General features: G+C 43.1%; 1 protein-coding gene across 1 annotated transcript in view; it reads right to left on the bottom strand.

Moving 5' to 3' along the window:
• The window catches only part of CNTNAP2 (contactin associated protein 2), a 1,539,511-nt gene that overhangs the window by 8,483 nt on the left and 1,510,801 nt on the right, over positions 1–20,227 (bottom strand). The window contains exon 25 of the mRNA XM_035021319.1: positions 212–292. Within this exon, the coding sequence (XP_034877210.1) occupies positions 212–292 (81 nt within the window). The remainder of the gene's footprint in view (positions 1–211; positions 293–20,227) is intronic.

Genomic DNA, 20,227 nt, shown 5'->3' with positions numbered 1-20,227 from the left:
CACACCCCCTCCTTTATTGACAGGTCAGCATTAAAAGGTAGCCAGGTGTCTCCACATCCATATGCTACAATCTTAAGTCATATTTAAATAGCAAAATGAATCAAGTAAAATCTACATGACCTTTTTTTTTTTTACAACTATGATTTTATTGAAAATTATTACTTTCCACAGGTGAGTAGCCACATGAAAGCGTGTTCTATACATCACCCACCTCCAATGATAGCCGAGTTTCTGTTGACTCCATTTCTTATAGCTTGGCCTTGTCCTGGATTATATGGAAAATCAGCACTGGCTGCAGAGGAAGACATGGAAAAGTCAAGTGTAAGAGTTAAGGATACCATCAATCCCCCCAAATTTGATGCATATTTCTTTTTTCTTTTTTTTTTTTTTAAAGTAGGCTCCATCCCCAACCTGGGGCTCGAACTCACAACTCTTGGACCAAGAGTCAGATGCTGAGCCAGCCAGGTGCCCCGATGCGTATTTCTTCATACAACTCTTCAACACTTCCTGTTTTCCCAGATGAGCTGTTGGTTTCAGACAGACACATCTTGTTATTGTTTCCACAAGATCACCGCATCTCCACCCCTGGTTTGGCTGTTCTCCCTGACACGAGGCCCAGAGGAGCACTGTGAACGCTTTGGAGGACTTTTAGAGAGTCTCAGAGCTATCTCAGCTGGCCTGCTTCAGCCCCACTGATGTGCAGGCTTACGTATTAGAATCCTTTTTCTTATGTTTGGCTGAAATCTGCTTCCTATTCACTTTTATCCCATTCACAACGGGTGACCTTGACTGTTTTTGTAGAGCTTTTTATAGCTTATAGCATTAGCTTAAAAAGTAATCATTTTTCTTTTGAAGATTTTATTTATTTATTTGACAGAGAGATAGACAGAAAAGCACAAGCAGAGGGAATGGCAGAGGGAGAGGGAGAAGCAGGCTTCCCGCTGAGCAGGGAGCCTGATGCGGGGCTCGACCCCAGGACCCCGGGATCATGACCTGAGCCGAAGGCAGACACTTAACCATCTGAGCCACCCGGGCGCCCCAAAAGTAATCATTTCTTCAGATTAATATTTTACATGGCTCTAATAAAACATAGGACGTGTCAGGAATTTGTACGGGGGTAAAATTTCCTAAGAGTTGAGAATAATATAAACTGCCTAATGAAATTTGTTTCTTTCCCTATTAAAAAAAAAAAAAAAAGAACCAGTGGTATTAAATTCCAGTCTTCTCTAAGATATATTTTAAGTACCCACAAGGCAAATAGATCCTGAAGTCTTTCGATAGGTCAGGAGAGTATCTATCATTATCCATACAAGCCAATTCAGCTTCAAAGATGATTTCACATTCACTGGACTTCTGATTGAGAAGTTAAATTAAGGTTTAAGGCAAATATTCCAACAGAAGCAGCTTCTCCTTCAGCAGATTACCTTAGTCTAGTCAGAGCCATGGCTACTGGATGGCATCAACTACATATTAAAAAAAAAAATAAAGTAGTTGTTTGGCATGATTCAATGTGTACACACTGAGGAAATAGGCTTATGTTCTGATTCAAGGAGAATCTCACTGTGGACTCAGGTTTTCAAGCTCTACTTCTAAGGATTCTCAGGATAATGATGAAAAGTAGGTAGAGGGGCGCCTGGGCGGCTCAGTCGGTTAAGTGTCTGCTTTCGGCTCAGGTCATGATCCCAGGGTCCTGGGATCGAGTCCTACATCGGACTCCCCGCTCAGCAGGAAGCCTGCTTCTCCCTCTCCCACTCACCCTGCTTGTGTTCCCTCTCTCACTCTCTGTCAAATAAATAAAATCTTAAAGAAAAGGAGAGTAGGTAGAGCCTTTCTTCTCCTTTTCCCTAACAAATAGGGCAACCAAAAAGAGAGATTTCAGATTCTACCAGTAAATGCTATTTAACCCTTTCTCTCTTCGACTTGATATTCTTACTTAAGACCAGGAAAATTATTCTTTCCTGGACGCATCATATTCCAAATCAGCTTGGCCATCAGTGCCACTCAGACCTGTCGATTTGATTAAAACACAAACACTAAGAAAGATACAAATGAAAGAGAACTTAACTCTGAGTCCTCGGGACTTTTCATATCCCCCTCACTCCTTAGCTGGTGGATGTAGGAGAGACCTTTCAGTATTATGTGCTTATTTTAACTGGTCCGATCCTAAATCCAGGGAGACAGGGAAAGGGGCAGAGCCAATGTGGAGTGCAGAGGCATCAGCAACTCTCCCTGCCCTTCAGGAATTTCTGGGGTAGACGGCATGGACTGATCTTCAAAATTCCAAGTGTCAGGCCAACGATGCAATGATCTTGCATTTATAGGCTCATCACCTGTTGTTACGGGTGGTCATAAAATTATCCTGTGTGAGTAAAAATGGCTTACATAAAACAAATAATGTTTTTAGAAACCTCAGTTTCTTCTTTAAACCCGAGTTTTCTCTTGAGAGAAGTATTGTTAGTAGATGGCGACAAATAAATTTATTCAGTCATTCAACACACTTTCCAGGACACCTACTGTATGTCAGGCACCATTCTAAGTGCTGGGGATACACAGTAAACAATAAAAAAGATGAAAATTGTTATTAATGAGAACTTTCCGTGCCCCATTGAAGGGTTTGGTTTACGTAGTCAAAACACTCATCTGAAGCATGGATGTGGTTATAGTTATGACCCTATATATTTTCAGTAAATTGCCTGAAACTGCTTTGTAGTTGTTGTGTTGTAACTCATGCACTCATAGGGCACAGTAAGATCTGATTATTAATGCACATAATTCCCTGACATAAACCAACCTTCCAAGACTGAGAGACTGAGAGTTTCTTTCCAAGGATGAAAGCTTACACTTTCGGTGCCCATCCTTGATGTAGTTTCCAGGCCTTCTGACAATGTAATCACCTAAATCTAGACACGATTTAGTCCACGTCCTTCTAGAAAGTCATCAAGCTTGTAAGTGGCCCAGCTGGGATTGGAAATCAGGCAGGATTGATTCCAAAGTCAACCCTCTTCCCCATCCTGTCTTTTGAGGGCTGGGAAGAGACAGCCAGGTGAGGAAATCCCAGCGTTCAGACAGTTTAGCTTGGGCAGGACCTATGGGAGGAGGAGACTTTTTAGGGGATGAGGGAGATAAATCTGGTTTGTCTTGGACATACTGAGTTTGAGGTGCCTACGGGACACCCAGATGGAGAGATCTCCTGGATATTTGGTATTTTATGAGTGGCTCCTATTTCTCATCTCCTTTTGATAAGCACAGAAATCTCACCACTTTTAAATAATGTGACCCTTCAAAAGACATGAAGCATGGAGACAAAAAATTACAGGGGCAATTTTGTTATTATTCTATTGTGTGATATTCATGATACTATGAAACTGTTTGCTTTTCTGCTTTGGGTCATGTGGATGGTAGAATGTAGCACAGTTTCTGCTTCTAAACCCACTTTGTGGCTTTGCATCCTTGGCCACAAAACTGCAGAGAAACACAGATGTTTAGTGATTCGGATATGCCTGTCTCTGGGTCTCTTGAAGTTATGGACACAAACCGTAGTGAAAGGTGTGGGGATGACCTGAGATGATCCGAGAACAACAACAAGAGTTAGAAGAGAACATTTAAAATATCCCAGGATTGCCTTTGGTTTCAAATCCGAACTCCTTGGCAGGGGGAGGGAGGCCTCCTTTGAGCTGAAATTCTCTCCTGCTTCTTCCTGCCAGGACCACTGTTCCAACCTGACATTGCTGACGCTTAGGTGGATGTGTCCTTGCTCACCCATGGGGTCCCCTCACATCCGCCTTGCCTTTCCTCTCTGTGTCCACCAAATCTTACCTCTTTCCTAAAACCATCCTCAGCCACGTGTCCGGCACTGTTGTCAAGGGCGATCAGTCTTAATTCTTGTCCCTCCTTACATGGTAGCCATCCTCTTATAGGCAGGGGCCAATCTTAATTACGTTTGCGGTCCCGATGACAAATAGTGCGGACAAGTAGCAGGAGCTAAGGAGATGTTTGTTAAAATCAGTCGATTACGAAGTATGTATGCAAATGTTTCTGTAGCCTCTTCTAATAATCAAGTCTCCAGTGCCCATCTAATTTTGGAAGTCAGCTACCTAAACTCGACATAACCCTTAAAGCAAGGCAGCGTGCTTATTCTTCCCAATAAAGGAAATGAGCACATTGAGTATAGAAAGGCCCTAGTGGTTCCTGTGTCCACTAGCCTTTGGTGATTATCAGAAAACGACCAGTGGGAAACCCTCAGGTACCACGGGAGTCCTTATGAAATTCAAGGGCAGGGTTCTGATTCTTGCATGAGCATCCCTATTTTCATGGCTTTATTTATTACTTAAAACCTGGTTGTCCTAGAGTGTGTGAGTCCTTACCCTCTTGAGGCAAATCTCTTTTATTCTGGCAAGCACAGCAATTGCTATTTTGATAGATATATCTGAAATGATTTCATTGTAACTGTCCATTCCCCCAGGGCCCAGACATCCTCTGGGAAATGCACATCAGAAAACATGGAAGCCGAGAGACATGAGTGAGACTAAAGCACAAAGCTCATCCATGATATATGCTCCATTCTGCTCCATCCCACCCCCGGTTTGCTGGGCGAGCTGAGCAATTTTAGGGGTGCAGCAGTATCAAGGAACCTATATTTTGGGAAATGCATGAGCAGGTCAAAACAGACTGGCTGGTTCAGTTGGTAGAGCATGTGACTCTTGATCTCAGGGTCATGGGTTTGAGTCCCATGTTGGGCATGGAGCCTACTTAAAAAAACAAAAAAAACAAACAAAAAAATCAGACTCTAGATCTTACCAGTCTCAAGACCAGACTTGCATCAAATAGGCAAAGACTATATTCAAAACACTTTTCTCCTGGATCTCCAAATAATAGAATGTGATGATAACCTCCAAAGCATGGCACTACGGCAGCTCTGATTTAGTGTCTCATAGAAGCATGTGTATTTCTGCTTATTTCCCTTGCTCATATCCTCTTGTCTGTCTGGCCACCTCCATTATACTGACCATGCACAGGCCACGTTTCCTTTGCACACCTAGAGATTAGCTCCCCTTCCCTGCCCAGTGCAGGACGGGCAGAGCATGTTGCTGGAGGAATCGACGAGGAGAGATTCTTCACCCACACACTTCTTGTTAAACAGCCTGGCTGAGGCTTCAGAGCCCTATGTGCGCTCCTACTGCCCTTCTCACCCAGAGAAGGAAAACAGATCAGAGGCCCCAGGCATATTCAGACACAGGTCAGATTCACACTCGACACACGGACATTGTCTTTGCCACATGCGAAGAGATCTGAGAGCTCAGTACTGGTGCACTTTCCTTCTTCCTCTATCTTTAGGTTGAAAACAAGGAAGGAAACAGCAAACTTTTAAGAGCAGGCCTAAGGGGAGTTGTTCCCCATAATTATACACATACAGTAAAGTGATCAGGTCTTAGAACTGGGTGAGTAAACATGCGCTTTCTTTCCCCCAAAGAATAGAAAGAATGAATGTTTTATTCTGGTTCCAAAGGCATTTTGCCCTTCACTTTGCTGTATTCTTGGCAGGATTTACTGGGAAGGCAAATGACAGTGTAATCATCACCTCTTATTCTGAGCGCTGCGCAGGGGCGAGGGGGGTGCCCTTCCCTTGTAGCAGAGTCGATCGGGGCTCTCGAGTGCCCGGAGCAAGTTCTGAACCCCGCCTGCCAGGAGGTGAGGGACATCACAGGTCACCAGGTAGACTGTTTACATGTGATGAGTAGAAAACCTCTAAATTCTAGGATTATGAAATTAGTCATCATTTGGATGAGTCTTTCTTCACATTTGGGCCCAGAAGAGCAAGTCCTGGGTAGAATCAACCCGGAAGCATTTTCCTTCCATTGTGGAGTACGACATGTAAGTGTACATGAAATTCAAATTTCAGGAGCAAGCTATTTAGGGAATACAATAACGGCACCTCCTACAAGTCAGGTACTGTGTAAGCCCTTTGCATGCATTAACTCATTTCATCCTCACATTGGACCTTGACAGGTTGGCATATTCAGCCCATTTGGGAAGGCTACAAGCTTGTCTGAGCTCCCAGGACCAGTAAGTGGTAAAGTCAGGGTTTGAACCCGGGACACTGGTTCCAGAAACCGCTTGCAAAACACTAAGCTGAGCTATTTCTGATGCAAATAAACACGGTAAGAGCAGGACCAGGGAAAGTGGCTCTCCATCACCATACATGGTCTACACTGGTTCTGGCAAATCATCAACACGACTGCATGGTTTTTAAGGCAATGAACTAATTTAGCCCAGTCATTCTCACTGTGGTTGGCGGCCTGCCTGGGGAAGCCAAGGATATATAAAGGCTTCTGACTGCACTTGTCAGGCTTCGAAAGCTGAGCATGAGAGATATTGTATCTGACAAAGGATAATTCCACATGGTGACGGGATCAGCAGAACAATGCGGTAACCTCCGAGTCAACACTGTAGGAGAACCGAAGACCAATATTCCCTTGGTTCCAGATCGGAGTCCCTCATGGGCCCAAACAGCACGGAGAGCATGGTTATTACCACCACGGAAACACTTGTGAAATCATGAAATCATGGACAGTGTGAATTGTACTTTAAAACATCACTGTCAGAATATAATTGTTGATCGCGTTTATAGAATGTGAAAAATTAACAGAGGAAGTTTCCAGGCAGGTGCTGAAGCACAAATAAATGATTTGAAAGACAGTTGTAAGAACAGAATATTGAAGAGAGATCTGAATTCTTTAGCCTTGAATTTCTTGCTTGTCCCGTTGAGCAGGCAGGGAGAGGATGAAATAGTAAATGAAATACAGGGAAGGAGAAAAAGCTTAGAGAGCCCCCAGTGACATACTGCATGGATCCCCCCTCCCTGACCCCCCTATTTAAATAGAAGCGTCAGCCCCAGAAGGGGCAGAAGTTTTTTTTTTTTTTTTTTCACTATAAAAGATAGTTGTGGTTCTTATTTACTAAGTTTCAAAGTATGTAAAATTGTAGACTTTGGGCTCAGAAACCAATTGCAAATAAAACACACATTTAAATGCATATAAAAATAAATCGAGATTATCTAACATAAAACTACCCAAATGAAAGGCACTAAAAGCTTCAGGTTGTCATATATCAGGGACAAAAAAATTAGATAGTAGCTGACATCTCCTAGAGAAAATATCGCCATGGAAACCATTTGAGCTTCGGCATCTAAAGTGATAATTTGACATACTTGGAAAAAACTGCTGCTATTAGCTATAATTTAATTTAGACTGCCACATGATTTTTGCAGCGGGGGCTGGGCTAGATGCTGTATATGTGTCTTTGTTCTTCCCAGCCTCTTTGTTTCATTTCGTTTTATTCTCTCTTCCAATCTGAGCTCGATGGCAGAAAATTATTTTTTTCAAATAATTTGTTTTAGCCATTCACTACTGACGGATATTTTAGAAACATATGAACACAAATGGTGGCCAACTAAGATGGTGAAGCTATAAGGGGACGTTGTTTTATTTTCAGAGAGGCTATGGCTGATCACGTTTTCAGGAAGGAGGGGTTTCTCAAGCCTACCAGGTTTTTATCCAGGCAAACAGAGTATGGCACGTATCCACACGAGCGTCAGTCTCATATTTATACCTCTACACTCACTTCAGTTTTTACAGAAAGATAGCCAGCCAAAATTTTAATTCCAAACGGGGAAGAGATTATGGATTTTGGCTTCTGACTTGAGAAGTTAAACAAGGTTTCCATTTCCAGCTTCTTAAAGGATGGCAAGTCCTCAAGTGGCAGCTGCTTGCCCAGCCATCAGAGAGCCAGTGACCAAAAGAGGCTCATTAGGTGACAATACACAGAATACAGGAACTGGTCATCATCTGCTGTATGTCTGATTGTTCAAATAATGCCAACTTCTACACAAAAGAACTGAATGGGCTATTGATTACATTAGATTCCCTTCTGCCCCCCCCCCCCCCCTTTTTTAAGCCAACTCTGAATTGTCTCAATTGCCTTTTAGGAAGAAAGATTTGCTGGTATTCCCAGACTGGGCTGACATCGCATTCTTTTGTCTGATTAACTAGAAATAGGTATTTGAATTGGGAATAGCTTGTTACTGATAGAAGCTCAGACTTTGTATTCCATGAAATAAACACAGGTAAGACACATGGTATCCACTTTCACTTTGGACAAAAGTATCTTGCTACTGCTCAGGGGGGCAAACTGTTTCTTCTTTCATGTCAGTTATAATTGTTTCTGAGTCGGCTGTCAAAGCTGTTGCTGGATGATGTCCTGGGCACTCTGGGATCAGAGGCTGTGATGGCTTTCACAGGTTGGATCCCTCAGCGTCTCTCTATCATGGAAGAGGCTAAATCCCACGCCGTGTTCAGAGTCCTCCAGCGGGGAGGTGCCGGCCACCTAAGCGTGCACCCTTTGGACTCACTGAAGCCGCTTTCCGTGCATCCTACTGTAGTTCTCAAGCCGAGCCTTGAAAGTCTAGATCAGGGAGCCCCAGAGCGAGGGCTGGGGAGCCTGGTGGTGCGGCGCTCCCTTCACAATGAAGGCTGCCACGCTCCCCTCTGCCGAGGTGGGAAATCACTGCCTTCCTCTGCCACGGGGCGTAAATAAATCCAGGCTGATATCAGGGATGCAGAAGCCCCAGATCTGGGGGAGTATGATCAATTTAACCCCCTTTCTGAGGGAAAACAGGGTTTCCACACTGCATTCAGCAGCAGCAGGATCCCCCACCCCACTTCTGGGGCTGACGCTTCTATTTAAATAGGGAGGTCAGGGAGGGGGGAACCATGCACTGTGTCACTGGGGGCTCTCTAAGCTTTTTCTTCTTCCCTGTTTAGAAATTTTTAAAATTAATTTAATTAACATATTGTGTATTATTAGTTCCAGAGGTAGAATTTAGTGATTCATCAGTTGCATATAACACCCAGTGCTCATCACATCACGTGTCCTCCTTAGTGCCCATCACCCCGTTATCCCATCCCCCCCCACCTCCCCTTCAGCAACCCTGTCTGTTCCCTAGAGTTAAGAGTCTCCTTTACTTCATTCAGCTGTGCCTTTAGGGTCCCTACAAGCCACCTGGGATCCTGTGAAAATGCAGCTTCTGACTGAGTTGGTCTGGGGTGGGGCCTGGGAGTCTGCATTTCCAACAGGCTGCTTGACCACACAAACCTCACCTGGAGCGGGAGAGTTTGAACCGAGACCTTTGGTGGTTTGGATCTCTGGCTGTTCTTATGCCTTTACTTTAATGTGGTGTCTGAGAGGGAACTAAAAGAAATCCTTCAGAGAAACTTGGTTTTGCTTGTTTTTGGTATTTTGGCTGAATCATTTGTGTTTTTTTTTTTTTTAAAGATTTACTTATTTATTTGAGAGAGCGAGAATGAGAGAGAGAGAGAGTACATGAGAGGGGGGAGGGTTAGAGGGAGAAGCAGGCTCCTCGCCGAGCAGGGAGCCCGATGCAGGACTCAATCCAGGGACTCCAGGATCATGACCTGAGCCAAAGGCAGTCGCTCAACCAGCTGAGCCACCCAGGTGCCCCATTTGTGTGTTTTCAATGAGTTGTGACAGACACCCCCTGTTCCATTTCCTTTAGTCCTGTTCCTCTCAGTGTTGTGAAAGCTACCGTAGGAACTCCGCTTTAATTTCTGAGTTCGATTCTTTGGTATTTTGAACGTGGAGGGGTAGAGTCTATCACTAGCCAATATTAAGAGCAGTCTCATAAAAAAACAGCCAAGGAGTTAAATAAACAGTTATCTAAGGCATGTCCTTGGAGACCCTTCTGGGTTAAAAAAATTATAATAACACAAGTTGATTCTCTAAAGCAAGTGTATCGGGGGAAAATACTGTGATGCTGGCACCTAGGTTCCTGATGTTACAGCCGCATTTGAAGACACATAGGAGAGGAAACAGACCTATTTTCCAAAATGCTGGGTTGTCAATTTTTCTGGAATTGCTTTGGTTTTTGAAAGAATTCTGGTCTCCTTGCTGCTGGCTCTTGCATGGGCAGAGGCTGTGCCGGGACAGAAGGCGGCCAGCTCAGGGTGGAAGGCCCGTGGCCATAGAGGAACGTGGTGTGTCCAATATTCCAAAGCTCCAGGGCGACCGTCACTGGATGAAATGCTGGGTCACAGTTACAGACTCATTTTCCAAGCCCGGTGAACACAGCGGGTACACAGGGGTCTCAGCTAATACGATTTGTGGTTAATTATTGGCAAAGCTTATTAGCAAGAATTGGTTGTCTGCTGAACAGTGGAAACAGTCTCAGTTTCCAAGGACAGGGTGGCTGAGAACATGAGGATGGGAAGAAACCAATCATGGTGAACAAGCCAAAAACGTGTCTTTTCCATCTCCTGATGGATCGGACGGTGGTGGCATTGGTTCCCCTCAGAAGACCAACACCCTCCGGAGACCCTGAAGCTCTTGCCTCCAGACTTCTGCTGAGAAACACATCCACGAGGCATCATGCAAATATCAGTGAAGGTTCTGGACTTCCAGAATTTATGGCGTGGAAGCTTAGTGAAAATAACTTTCTTATCACCCGAAATCTACCCAAGAGATGAGTTTCATCATTTGTGAGAATATTTAGGCACATTGACTCATTTGAGAAATCATGGAAGAATGAATGTATCCTTCGACTCCCCCTTTATGGAAATTTCTAGTAAATTCAAAGGCCATAATTTGTGGAAAGCTCTTTTGGAAACGAATATTACTGATCTGCTTTTGTCATCATCATATGTCTTTTGAGGTACCACAGTGAATAATAAAATGCATTTTAAAAAACATTTAATCTGCTATAACATCTATATCTTGACTTGCAAAAAGTGCAGTCTTCTGTTTCAGATGATGAATATGCTCCTGTTCTCTATGGACTGGCTCTGTCAAGATCCACATGGTTTGGGCTTTGTAGGAGGTCTGCGTTGTAACTGCTATCTCATCAAAATGTAGAATGGACCCTTTTTATCCCTAAGAGTCCAGAAATCAGTATACAGAGGAGGAGGGTTTCTGAGAACCCAGTGGTATCCACCCAGATCACACCTGCTGACTGGGTTCTGGCTCCGCTGTGTGGTCTATTAGAAGGGGCGAGTGTGCAAACCTAAAGTGCTTTTAAAAATTAATTCTGTACATATTTTAAGTCTTTTATCAAAGCCCAGCTGGACTCTTGCTTTTGAAATACTCTTTTCAGCTGCATTAGCACAAGTGAAAATTCATAATTCCAATCCCAAGACAATGCCTTTTCTTTCAAGAAGGGTGACCTCATGAAACTGAATGTACAACTCTCATGCTAGATATGTCTGCTGTCTTTTGAACCGTTCTCTTCCCGAATTGACCTCGGATCTGAGAAGACAACTGTCTTTGCTTGTTGGCAGGTGGAATGATTAAGGGTCATCAAAGAGAACCTCGTACAACAAATGAAAGCTTCCCAGTGTTTCCCACAAATAGATTCCTCCTCAGTGCTGGCTCACATCATTATCGAATGTGACAAACTTCTAGCACAAAGCCACAGCTCTTCTCATTCATGTCAACAGAGTGTGAAAAAATATTTAATTGGCTCTAGTCGTCTTGGGGATGACTTATTCCACATCGAAAAAGAGAAACCGGGAAGAAAAAGGAAGGTGTATTTAGTAGCAGGGATTTCACCTCTAGAGATACAGATTATGATTTCGGACTTCTGCATTATGTTTAAGGGCTGACAGGAGGCAGGAACGAAATTCTAAATGGGAACTGGAATTCTTTGACATTTAAATTTAAAATTTCTTTTGAGAGGAAGGAAAAGTGGGAAAAGCATGAATCTGGAGTGAGTGTACCTGAATTTTAAGACCTGGTAACGCTATTCTCTGTGTAGTTTTGAGCGAGGTGCTGTAAACACGGGGCCATTGGCTCGGGCCTGACTGCACGTTAAGAATCTCTGGGGACGGGAGCAGGCATCAGGGAGTTTTAGAAAAGTCCCCCGCTGATGCTGAAGTGCCACCAGGGCTAAGCTAGTCATGCTGCAGCCACTCAGGTGTTCACTGAGGGAATGAATGCATTTGTTTTGTGAGTCGATTTTTCTTATCTCTAAAAGGTGGCTAATAACGTCCAAACATACCACACAGGCCCACCGCCAGGAGAAAACAAAACCAGGCGCCGAAAGCATTTTAGCCATTAAAGTGACTCACAAATCTAAGCTTTCATTTCTGTCTTTATCCTTCCCAGCTTTCTAAAAGTTAAAATTCCCAAGTAATTTCTTGAAAACCACTTTTAGCCTTTCCAAGGGGGACATTTCAGAGCAAACTGTCTATAGCTCCATGTTTAAAATAATCGCAACCACATCAATATCGATTTTTATGTACATTTACAGTTTAACATAAAGTTGATTTCACCCCCCCCCCCCCCCCCCCCCCCCCCCCCCCCGCAAAGCCTTCCGGGGTTGCTCTCAGGTAGAAACTCAGCAGCAGAATCAAGAATCCCCCTGGCTCTTTAGACATTTCTGAGTAGTCTTGCAGATCCTGGGGAATCAACCAAAGATCTTTTCAAGTGAGAAAAACAACTTATCACCTATTTGTTACTGGGGTTTGGAGTGACTTTCTTCTGAAAAGCGGATGGCGTTGGGTCAAACAGTTCATCTGGATAACGTTTCCGCAACTTTTGAAATCATAGGCAAGGACACAGGCCCTGAATTCTCAGCAAAGGTAGAACTAGCATTTCCCAGGGGGTCGGGGTTGGGGTGGGGGGATTCCCTTGGGAGAATCACACCCATGGATTCTGACAATAGTCTTTCCGAGTGACAAGTCCGTAAAGGAAGGAACGCCAGATTCATCTGGAAGATGCTGCACTCCCCTGAATGGTTCCAAGGGGTATGGACGGATGTTCCAAGACACACTGCGGTAGGAAGGGTCAGACAGGGGTCTGATGGAGCCTAGGTCAGGCTCAGACATCCCTGGACAACGCTGAGCTCAAACCTGCCTCACTTTTGTGGGCTTCTTGTAACATTTCTACGGCACAAGAAGGAGGCAAAAATGAACAGTGGGACCCGCGGGAGTCAGTGGTTCTGCTGTCAATAGAGAAGTCACCATAGCAACGCACCCAGTGTTCCCCTGCCCTTCCCAGCCCCATGTGACCGCTACGGAGCCGAGAGGCTGGCCGGGCACAGAACTAGGAGAGCCGGGGCTCTAAGGACGGGGCCAGGTGCGGTGGGGTCGGAGGGTGCAGAGCACAGAGACAAGACCAACAGAATCCTAACCTCCTTGACTTTCAAATCTACTGTGAGGGACAAAGGAGAAGAGAGGTAGAGGAAAACTGGACTGAAAGAGAAGCCCGCAGGAGGGAGGAAAGAAGGGCTGACATGTGGTCCCAAAGCTGGATGTTGGAGTCCCTTCTGATTTTTCCACAGTGGTGTTCTGGAGAGCTGGACAGTCTTAGTTAGGAAAGAATGCAATCCCTGGGCAGCACCCCGCCCCCCCAGTCAGGCACAGGATCCAGTAGGGAGCAGCATGGGTACGGAGGGGCTGGTATGTAGGGGTGGGGCTGAAGGCGGGGGTGAGGGAGGAGGTGTCACCCTGTTTCACCTCAACCACTTGCATCCCCCATTTCTTCATCTCTGGCCCCCCACTGCTTTGCAAAATGCAAGCCTCCCAGATCTGTTCTTTCAGCGACACAAGGAGGCTGTAGCAGGTCAGGTGGTCTCCAGGGGCTTTTCAGGTGCTTTAGATAAAAGTATTTGTGCCAAGACATTGCCTCTGGGAGGTGAGGTCAGAAGTGAGTGTTGGGCTTGGAGCTTAGATTTGGTAACTTTGGTTCACGTGCCTACACACACCAACAATGAAAACGAGATCATTAAACATTCAAATTACAAAGTTGAAGAGCAGTGAATATATATTTAAAGAAGTCAAGATAAAAGCAAGTGGTAAGAGAAAACAGAAAAATGGTAGAACTAATAAATCAATCCAGAGCTGGTTCTTTGAAAAAACAAAAACAAAACAAGTCAGATAATCTAATCAAGAAGAAAAGGGGGAAAACCTAAACCTAGTATAAAACATCTGAATGAGAAATTTTCTGGAGAATGGAAATTAATTATAAAAACTTATTTTGTTCAACTATGGAAATGAATTTGAAAACCTAGATTAAAAGCACAAATGTCTGGGAAAATATAACAGAAATTATTATAGATGACAAAGAAAATCTAATTAAACCAGTTATCATAAAAGAAATTGAGAATTGTCAAAGAGCTATGCCTGCCAAAAAACAAAACACAAACCCAGTGGGCTCCACTGGTTTTAAGGGGTAAGTCTATATATATTTTTTAAGATTTACTTATTTTAGAGAGAGAGGGTGGGGGAAGGGGCAGAGGGTGAGGGAGAGAGCGTCCCAAGCAGACACCACCCCAAGTGTGGAGCCCGACAGGGGGCCCGATCCCACAACCCTGGGATCACGACCTCCCCTGAAACCTCCACCTAGGAGCCCCACGGGGTAAGACTATTAAATTTGCAAGGTACAGGTGATGCTCCAGGGCTACTTTTATCTTTGCCACTCATGAGGCCTGTGGACCCACAGCATCAGCATCAGCATCACCTGGGGGCTTGTTAGAAATGCAGAATCTCAAATCCCATCTCTGACCTACTGAATCTCATTAATTTCCCCAGGTGATTCTAAGCTCATTAAAGTCTGGATAACACTTGTTTGTTATTCCACTTGTTGGAGGGCAATGGACAAATCCAGTATGGTGTGACTGGGGATCACAAGACTCGAGTCATGGTGTCGTCAGGGCTGAGTTCTTGTCTGGAGGCTCTTAAGAAACATTTGTTTCCAAGCTCGTGCTTGTTGGCAGAACTCAGCCTTTGGGGTTGTAGGACTGAGGGCCCGGTTTCCTTTTTGGCCCATCTGAGACTGCTCTCCTTGAGGCCTCCCACATTTCTTGCTCTGTGGCCCCTTATTATGAAACTGGCATAAATTTAAAACCCAAATCTTCACCCCCACAAAAAATATAAAAGGATGCTACAAACCTATCCCACCCAAGAATTATTAATGTAACAAACAAAAACCAAACCACTAAAAGTTTTAGTAAAATTAGTTATACCTCGAGAGAATGCCTCTCCTTGATTAAATGTGGTTCCTGCTAGGAATGAAAGCCTGGTTCACTATTTGGAGATCTATTGCTACAATTCACCCCATTACTTTATCACAGAAGAGAAAGAGCTGGGTCATGTCCATAGATGTTGGGCATTAGATACTATTTAACACCTAACCCTGATAAGACTTACCAAAACAAGAATCCTTAAGATATCATATGCCTACAGGAATCCTTAAGCATATATACATGTAAGATGTGTTATGTATTAGGAAGAATTCTAAGATGGTCCTTTGTGTGCACATACCTTGTCTCATTTATATTTAATCAAATATTCATCTGGGTGCTCCTATGAAGGATTTTGCTAATATAATTAGGTGCCGAATTAGCTTACCTTAAGATAGGGAGGGTTTTTTTGTTTTTGTTTTTAATTGCTTTGCCAGAAAGGAGAAACAACTTGGAAATTTACCAGGAAAGGTTTTAAAGTTATATTCATCTGAATTTGATATGGAAGGGAAGACATAATAAATGGAAAGACATTCTCTTGCTGGACAGGGAAACATTACTTGCAATTAACTTACACATAAAATTCAATCTCAATAGACATTCTAGAGGATCCCAATGAAATGACTGGAATTCTAACATCACATGGGAAAAGTAAGTGTGGGAGGATAGAAAAATTTTGAAAAAGAATAAAAGGGAAACCAGCTTTATGAGATATTAAATGCTATTATAAAAGCTGAATCATTATCATAGCTTGCTACTATCTCATGAAGAGTCAGATCAACCTAATAGATCAGGGAGTCCAGAAGCAGATTTAAATATAAAGGGCAATTGTGAATATGATAAAGGTACAGGAGAGGATGAAGCTCAACAAGAAAAAAGTGGGATTCCTAACTTCTTCCACCCACATAAATTTTAAGTGGACTAAAAATGTAAATCTTACAGGGGTGCCTGGGTGACTCAGTTGGTTAACCCTCTGACTCTTGATTTCAGCTCAGGTCATGATCTCGGGGTCGTGGGATTGAGCCCCATGTAGGGCTCCATGCTCAGCGTGGAGTCTGCTTTTCCCTCTCCCTCCCCCTCTGCTGCCCCTCCACGTGCGCTGATGCACCCTCATGCACTCTCTCTCAAATAAATAAATATCTAAAAAATATGTAAATCTTACAAATAAAGTCATTAGAAAAAGATGTGAAATAATTTTTAAAATAATTTCTGAATGGAGAAGGCATGACATAAAACCCAAAAGCCATGAAACACTTTATATTGCACCCTGTAAATTTTAAAGTTTGTACATGGAAAGAACCCCATACACTCAAAAACTAAACATCAAAGTGGGAAAACATTCAAATGTAGTAAAATACTAATTTACCTAACATATAAAGAATTCTTGTAAGTCAAGTAAGTAGTAAATGACCAACAAACAAATAGGAAAGAATATAAGTAATCCTTTGGTCAAAGAATGGAAACAGTCCATGGAGAAATAAATACAAGTACTTGTTAACATATACAAAGAGACTTAATCTCCCTCGTGATTAATGAAATCCAAATTCAAACAATGAAGTTTCATTTTTTTCAAGTAAGATCTAGCAAAATTCAAAAGAACAGTATGATGTACTAGGTTGGTGAGTGTGCGGGGAAAAAGACACTCATACCTTCCTGGATTGGAGGTACTGTATCTGTGAAGGGTGATCTAGAACAGCTATCAAAATTAAAAATGCATCCCTCAACCCAACAAAATCATGTGTTCAAAGCCATTCCTTATGGAAACAAAAGATGGGAACAATGTCAATGACCATTTGATCACAAATCCGTAACTCTGATCTTACACTTGACTGGGGCTTCCATAAATATGCTTGGCACTTCTACAGAAAAGGACAATTTGGACCACTTGCAGGAAAAGTACACATTAGAAAAGGGGGTGATAATTGTTCCTGCACTTGAATAACTGTGTACTCTTTTGGTCACCGAAGGGAACTAAAAACACAAAAGATAATAAAAAGATTAGGTATCAGAGATTGAATGCATTAATCATGCAATCTTAGCATAAGGATGAAAACAGGGATCTGCTCAGAAATAATTAAGATGTAATTATAAGAACTGGAATGATTATTTTAAGTGCTTGCAGGTGGTAAAGAAAACCATCTACCAGCTTGTAATTATGGAGGAAGCTGAATAGATAACATGCAGCTTTAAAATGTTCATTATTTCCATGAAGATATAAAAATATTTTATCTTCAGATGGTAGAAAGGAATTGTGGAATAAAGACAAGAAATCAAGTCATTAAAAATCACGGAAGTAGAGGTAGGGGTGCCTTTAGAAATCAACTTGCTGTTTCCAGTGGTAAAAGACCTCAGAGGGGGGCAGCCTTAGCCCTCCTGGCCGGGGCCTGGGGGACTATATTCTGGGATCTAACAGGTGTAGGGCAGTTACACTGAGCCATCCCAGGGACCATAGTCCTAGTTCCCGGTTTATTTGGGAGAAGAACCACATTCCTAAGAAGGCCGGTTTTTCATTTATTCTTCGAACCTGAGTGAATCCACTGGACAAGTTTTGGTTTGGATCTCCTGGGTTCCTGACAACCCGTGACCTTGGGTCCAGGGAGGTGGGGGGGGTGTGGATCAGTCTGTGCTAACTGTTTTCCACTCTGCTCAATGCTTTAGGACTCTCCATGTCCTGCCTGCTTCCCTCCAGGGGGCTGTGAGGATTCTGGTCAGAAGCCTCTCAGGATCAGATATGGGTTCACTTTAGGGTGGGAGCCCAGTGGCTGCTGGGTAGAGTGGGTACTAGGAGTTTGGCGGCCAGCACCTTCCAGAGGCCCATTCCTCAGGGCCTTTCCAGGGTGGGATGTACCTGTCATATTGTGCACTTATGCTGAGACTATAACCTGGATGTACTAGGAGTCTTGCAAGATAGTAACCAGTCATAATCTTTCTAACTAGAGGATCCCTTAGGGAATGATATCTTACATCTTAAGATGCCTTGTCTATGTTAATCTATATTTTAAAAATTTATTGGAGGGGGGCGGAGAAGCAGAGGGAAAGGGAGAGAGACTTCCAAGCTGACTCCCCACTGAGCGTGGAGCCCGTGGCACGGCTCAGTCCTACAACCCGGAGATCATGACCTGAGCTGAAACCAAGAGCCAGATGCTTAACTGACTGAGCCACTCAGGCACCCCTCTATGTTAATATTTTTAAAAAAGATCCTAGGATGTGGCCTTTGGTCTGATGCATTTGGTATCAAATATCATGAATGTGATAAAACACCCCAACACTTAATATGCATGCCTCATAAAACAGCTTGAGGTACAGTTTGGAGTTGTTACTTAGTGCAGAAATTTATGGCATCAGACTCCTGGATTTATTTTTTCTGGTGTTTGTTTTGTTTTTGTAGTTTACAGAACGTACACTGCCTTCTGCAGTTGTCTTTCTGCTGGCAAATCCATGGCATTTTAAGGATATAAGATTCTCTGAATTTGACAAAGAGAAAAAACAGAGCCCATAATCCTGAGAGGTAAATCACGGCTATTGTCTGGTGCTCTGTGACCTTTAAATAAACCAGAACTCAGGGTTGGGGTTTGCTTTCTCTACCTTGTAACTGCTGTTCTAAAAATACTCTAATGACCATAATGATGTGCTTTAGAAACGGGCTGTACCTGTTATCAAACAGGGGGAAAACTGGGTGGAAAGAAAGACTGGATGTTTCTAATACCACAGAATTGGTTTAAATCAAATCCACATCATTTGATCGTTTTCCCCTCTAAAAAACACACTCTACAGCCCCATGCTAGGCCCTTGTGTTTGTGATGCTCCTGTCATAACTGTCCAGTGTTTTCCAAACTCCAATCATGTGGGGACCAGCTTCACCTTTTCTGCCAAATCCATGAAAAACCTAATTACTATTTATTTACTTATTTTCACTAAATTGATCCAATTTCTTATTTAAATAAATGCACTGATTATACTTTATATCCCTACTGAGTAATTCCATTGCCTGTCAAGCTTTTTTGTTTTTTTGTTTTTTTAATTAAAGAGTGAATAGCAAGGGTGGGAGAGGTGCTAAAGGCATGCCAGAACCCAAGGGAGATTTTTCTCTTGGACAAGATTAGAAGGACTGAAAGAGAAGTGAACAGGAAATAACTTTATATTATGTAATGCCATGTCTATTTTCTTCCCATAATGATCTGGTGACCCCCTATCAAGACCACCATGTTGCACTGCTCCAGAAGCCATAGACTGCAATGCAAATGACATCCCTTAGAGTTACGCAGTGCACAGCCCGACCAACTGTAAACATCCCTCACTTTGGAACACAGTGACAGAGCCTAAAAGGCTTTATAGAGGTAAAGAGTAGCTTAGTTAGTAGTGTCAGATCTGATCACTCGAAGCCAGCATACCTTGGAATACATTTTTTGTTTTATCCTTTGGTATCATCTAAGATAAAAGGAAGAAATGCAAGAGAGCAGAAAGAACACAAGATCTAGGAGTGGATATCTTGAATTCTAATTTCCAGGTCTCTGCAAAGCAAATGTCCTGGTGTGAGTATGAAGTGAGTAGCCCTAGTTCATCATTAAGGTCCTTTTACTACTAAGGCCATAGGACTCCCTATTCTTCATAAATATACCTCCTTTATTTTATTTTATTAAAAAAACCTTTTTTTAAAATTTATTTATTTATTTGAGAGAGAGAGAGAGAGCACAAGCAGGGGGAGCAGAAGGCAGAGGGAGAAGCAGGCTCCCCGAGGAGCAGGGAGCCTGATGCGGGGCTCGATCCCAGGACCCTGGGATCATGACCTGAGCCGAAAGCAGAAGCTTAACCGACTGAGCCACCCAGGCGCCCCTTTTCCTTGATTTTAAAGCTGCATTTCCCCCACCCCCCGATATCCTTTCAAATTAAGTTTGCAGCTCATTCAAAAAATGGAGAAATAATTTGCAGGCACTTCTATAAGGATGCCCTTTCTTGAGAGCCCCGGAGTCTGGCCCCACACTGTGGATTTCTTGTTTGTTTGTTTTTAGTCTTTTTCTCTAGTTGTAAGTAGGCAGACCGGCTCTCCTCAAGTTTAGATAAAACTTCTTTATCAGGATGAGTTTCGTAACAAAATAAATGGTCAGAGGAGCCCAGCCTTTTGTAAGCTTGTTGCTACAGCCTTTTAATTTGTGATTTTGCCACATAAAGGCTTCATTGTTTTTCATAAACTGTTTTTTT

This window comes from Mirounga leonina, unplaced genomic scaffold (assembly GCF_011800145.1).
Source record: "Mirounga leonina isolate KUSES-001 unplaced genomic scaffold, KU_Mleo_1.0 Mir_174, whole genome shotgun sequence".
NCBI classification, from domain to species: Eukaryota; Metazoa; Chordata; class Mammalia; order Carnivora; family Phocidae; genus Mirounga; species Mirounga leonina.
The sequence above is the reverse complement of the archived record's forward strand: the minus strand, read 5'-3'. Positions and strand labels throughout refer to the sequence as shown.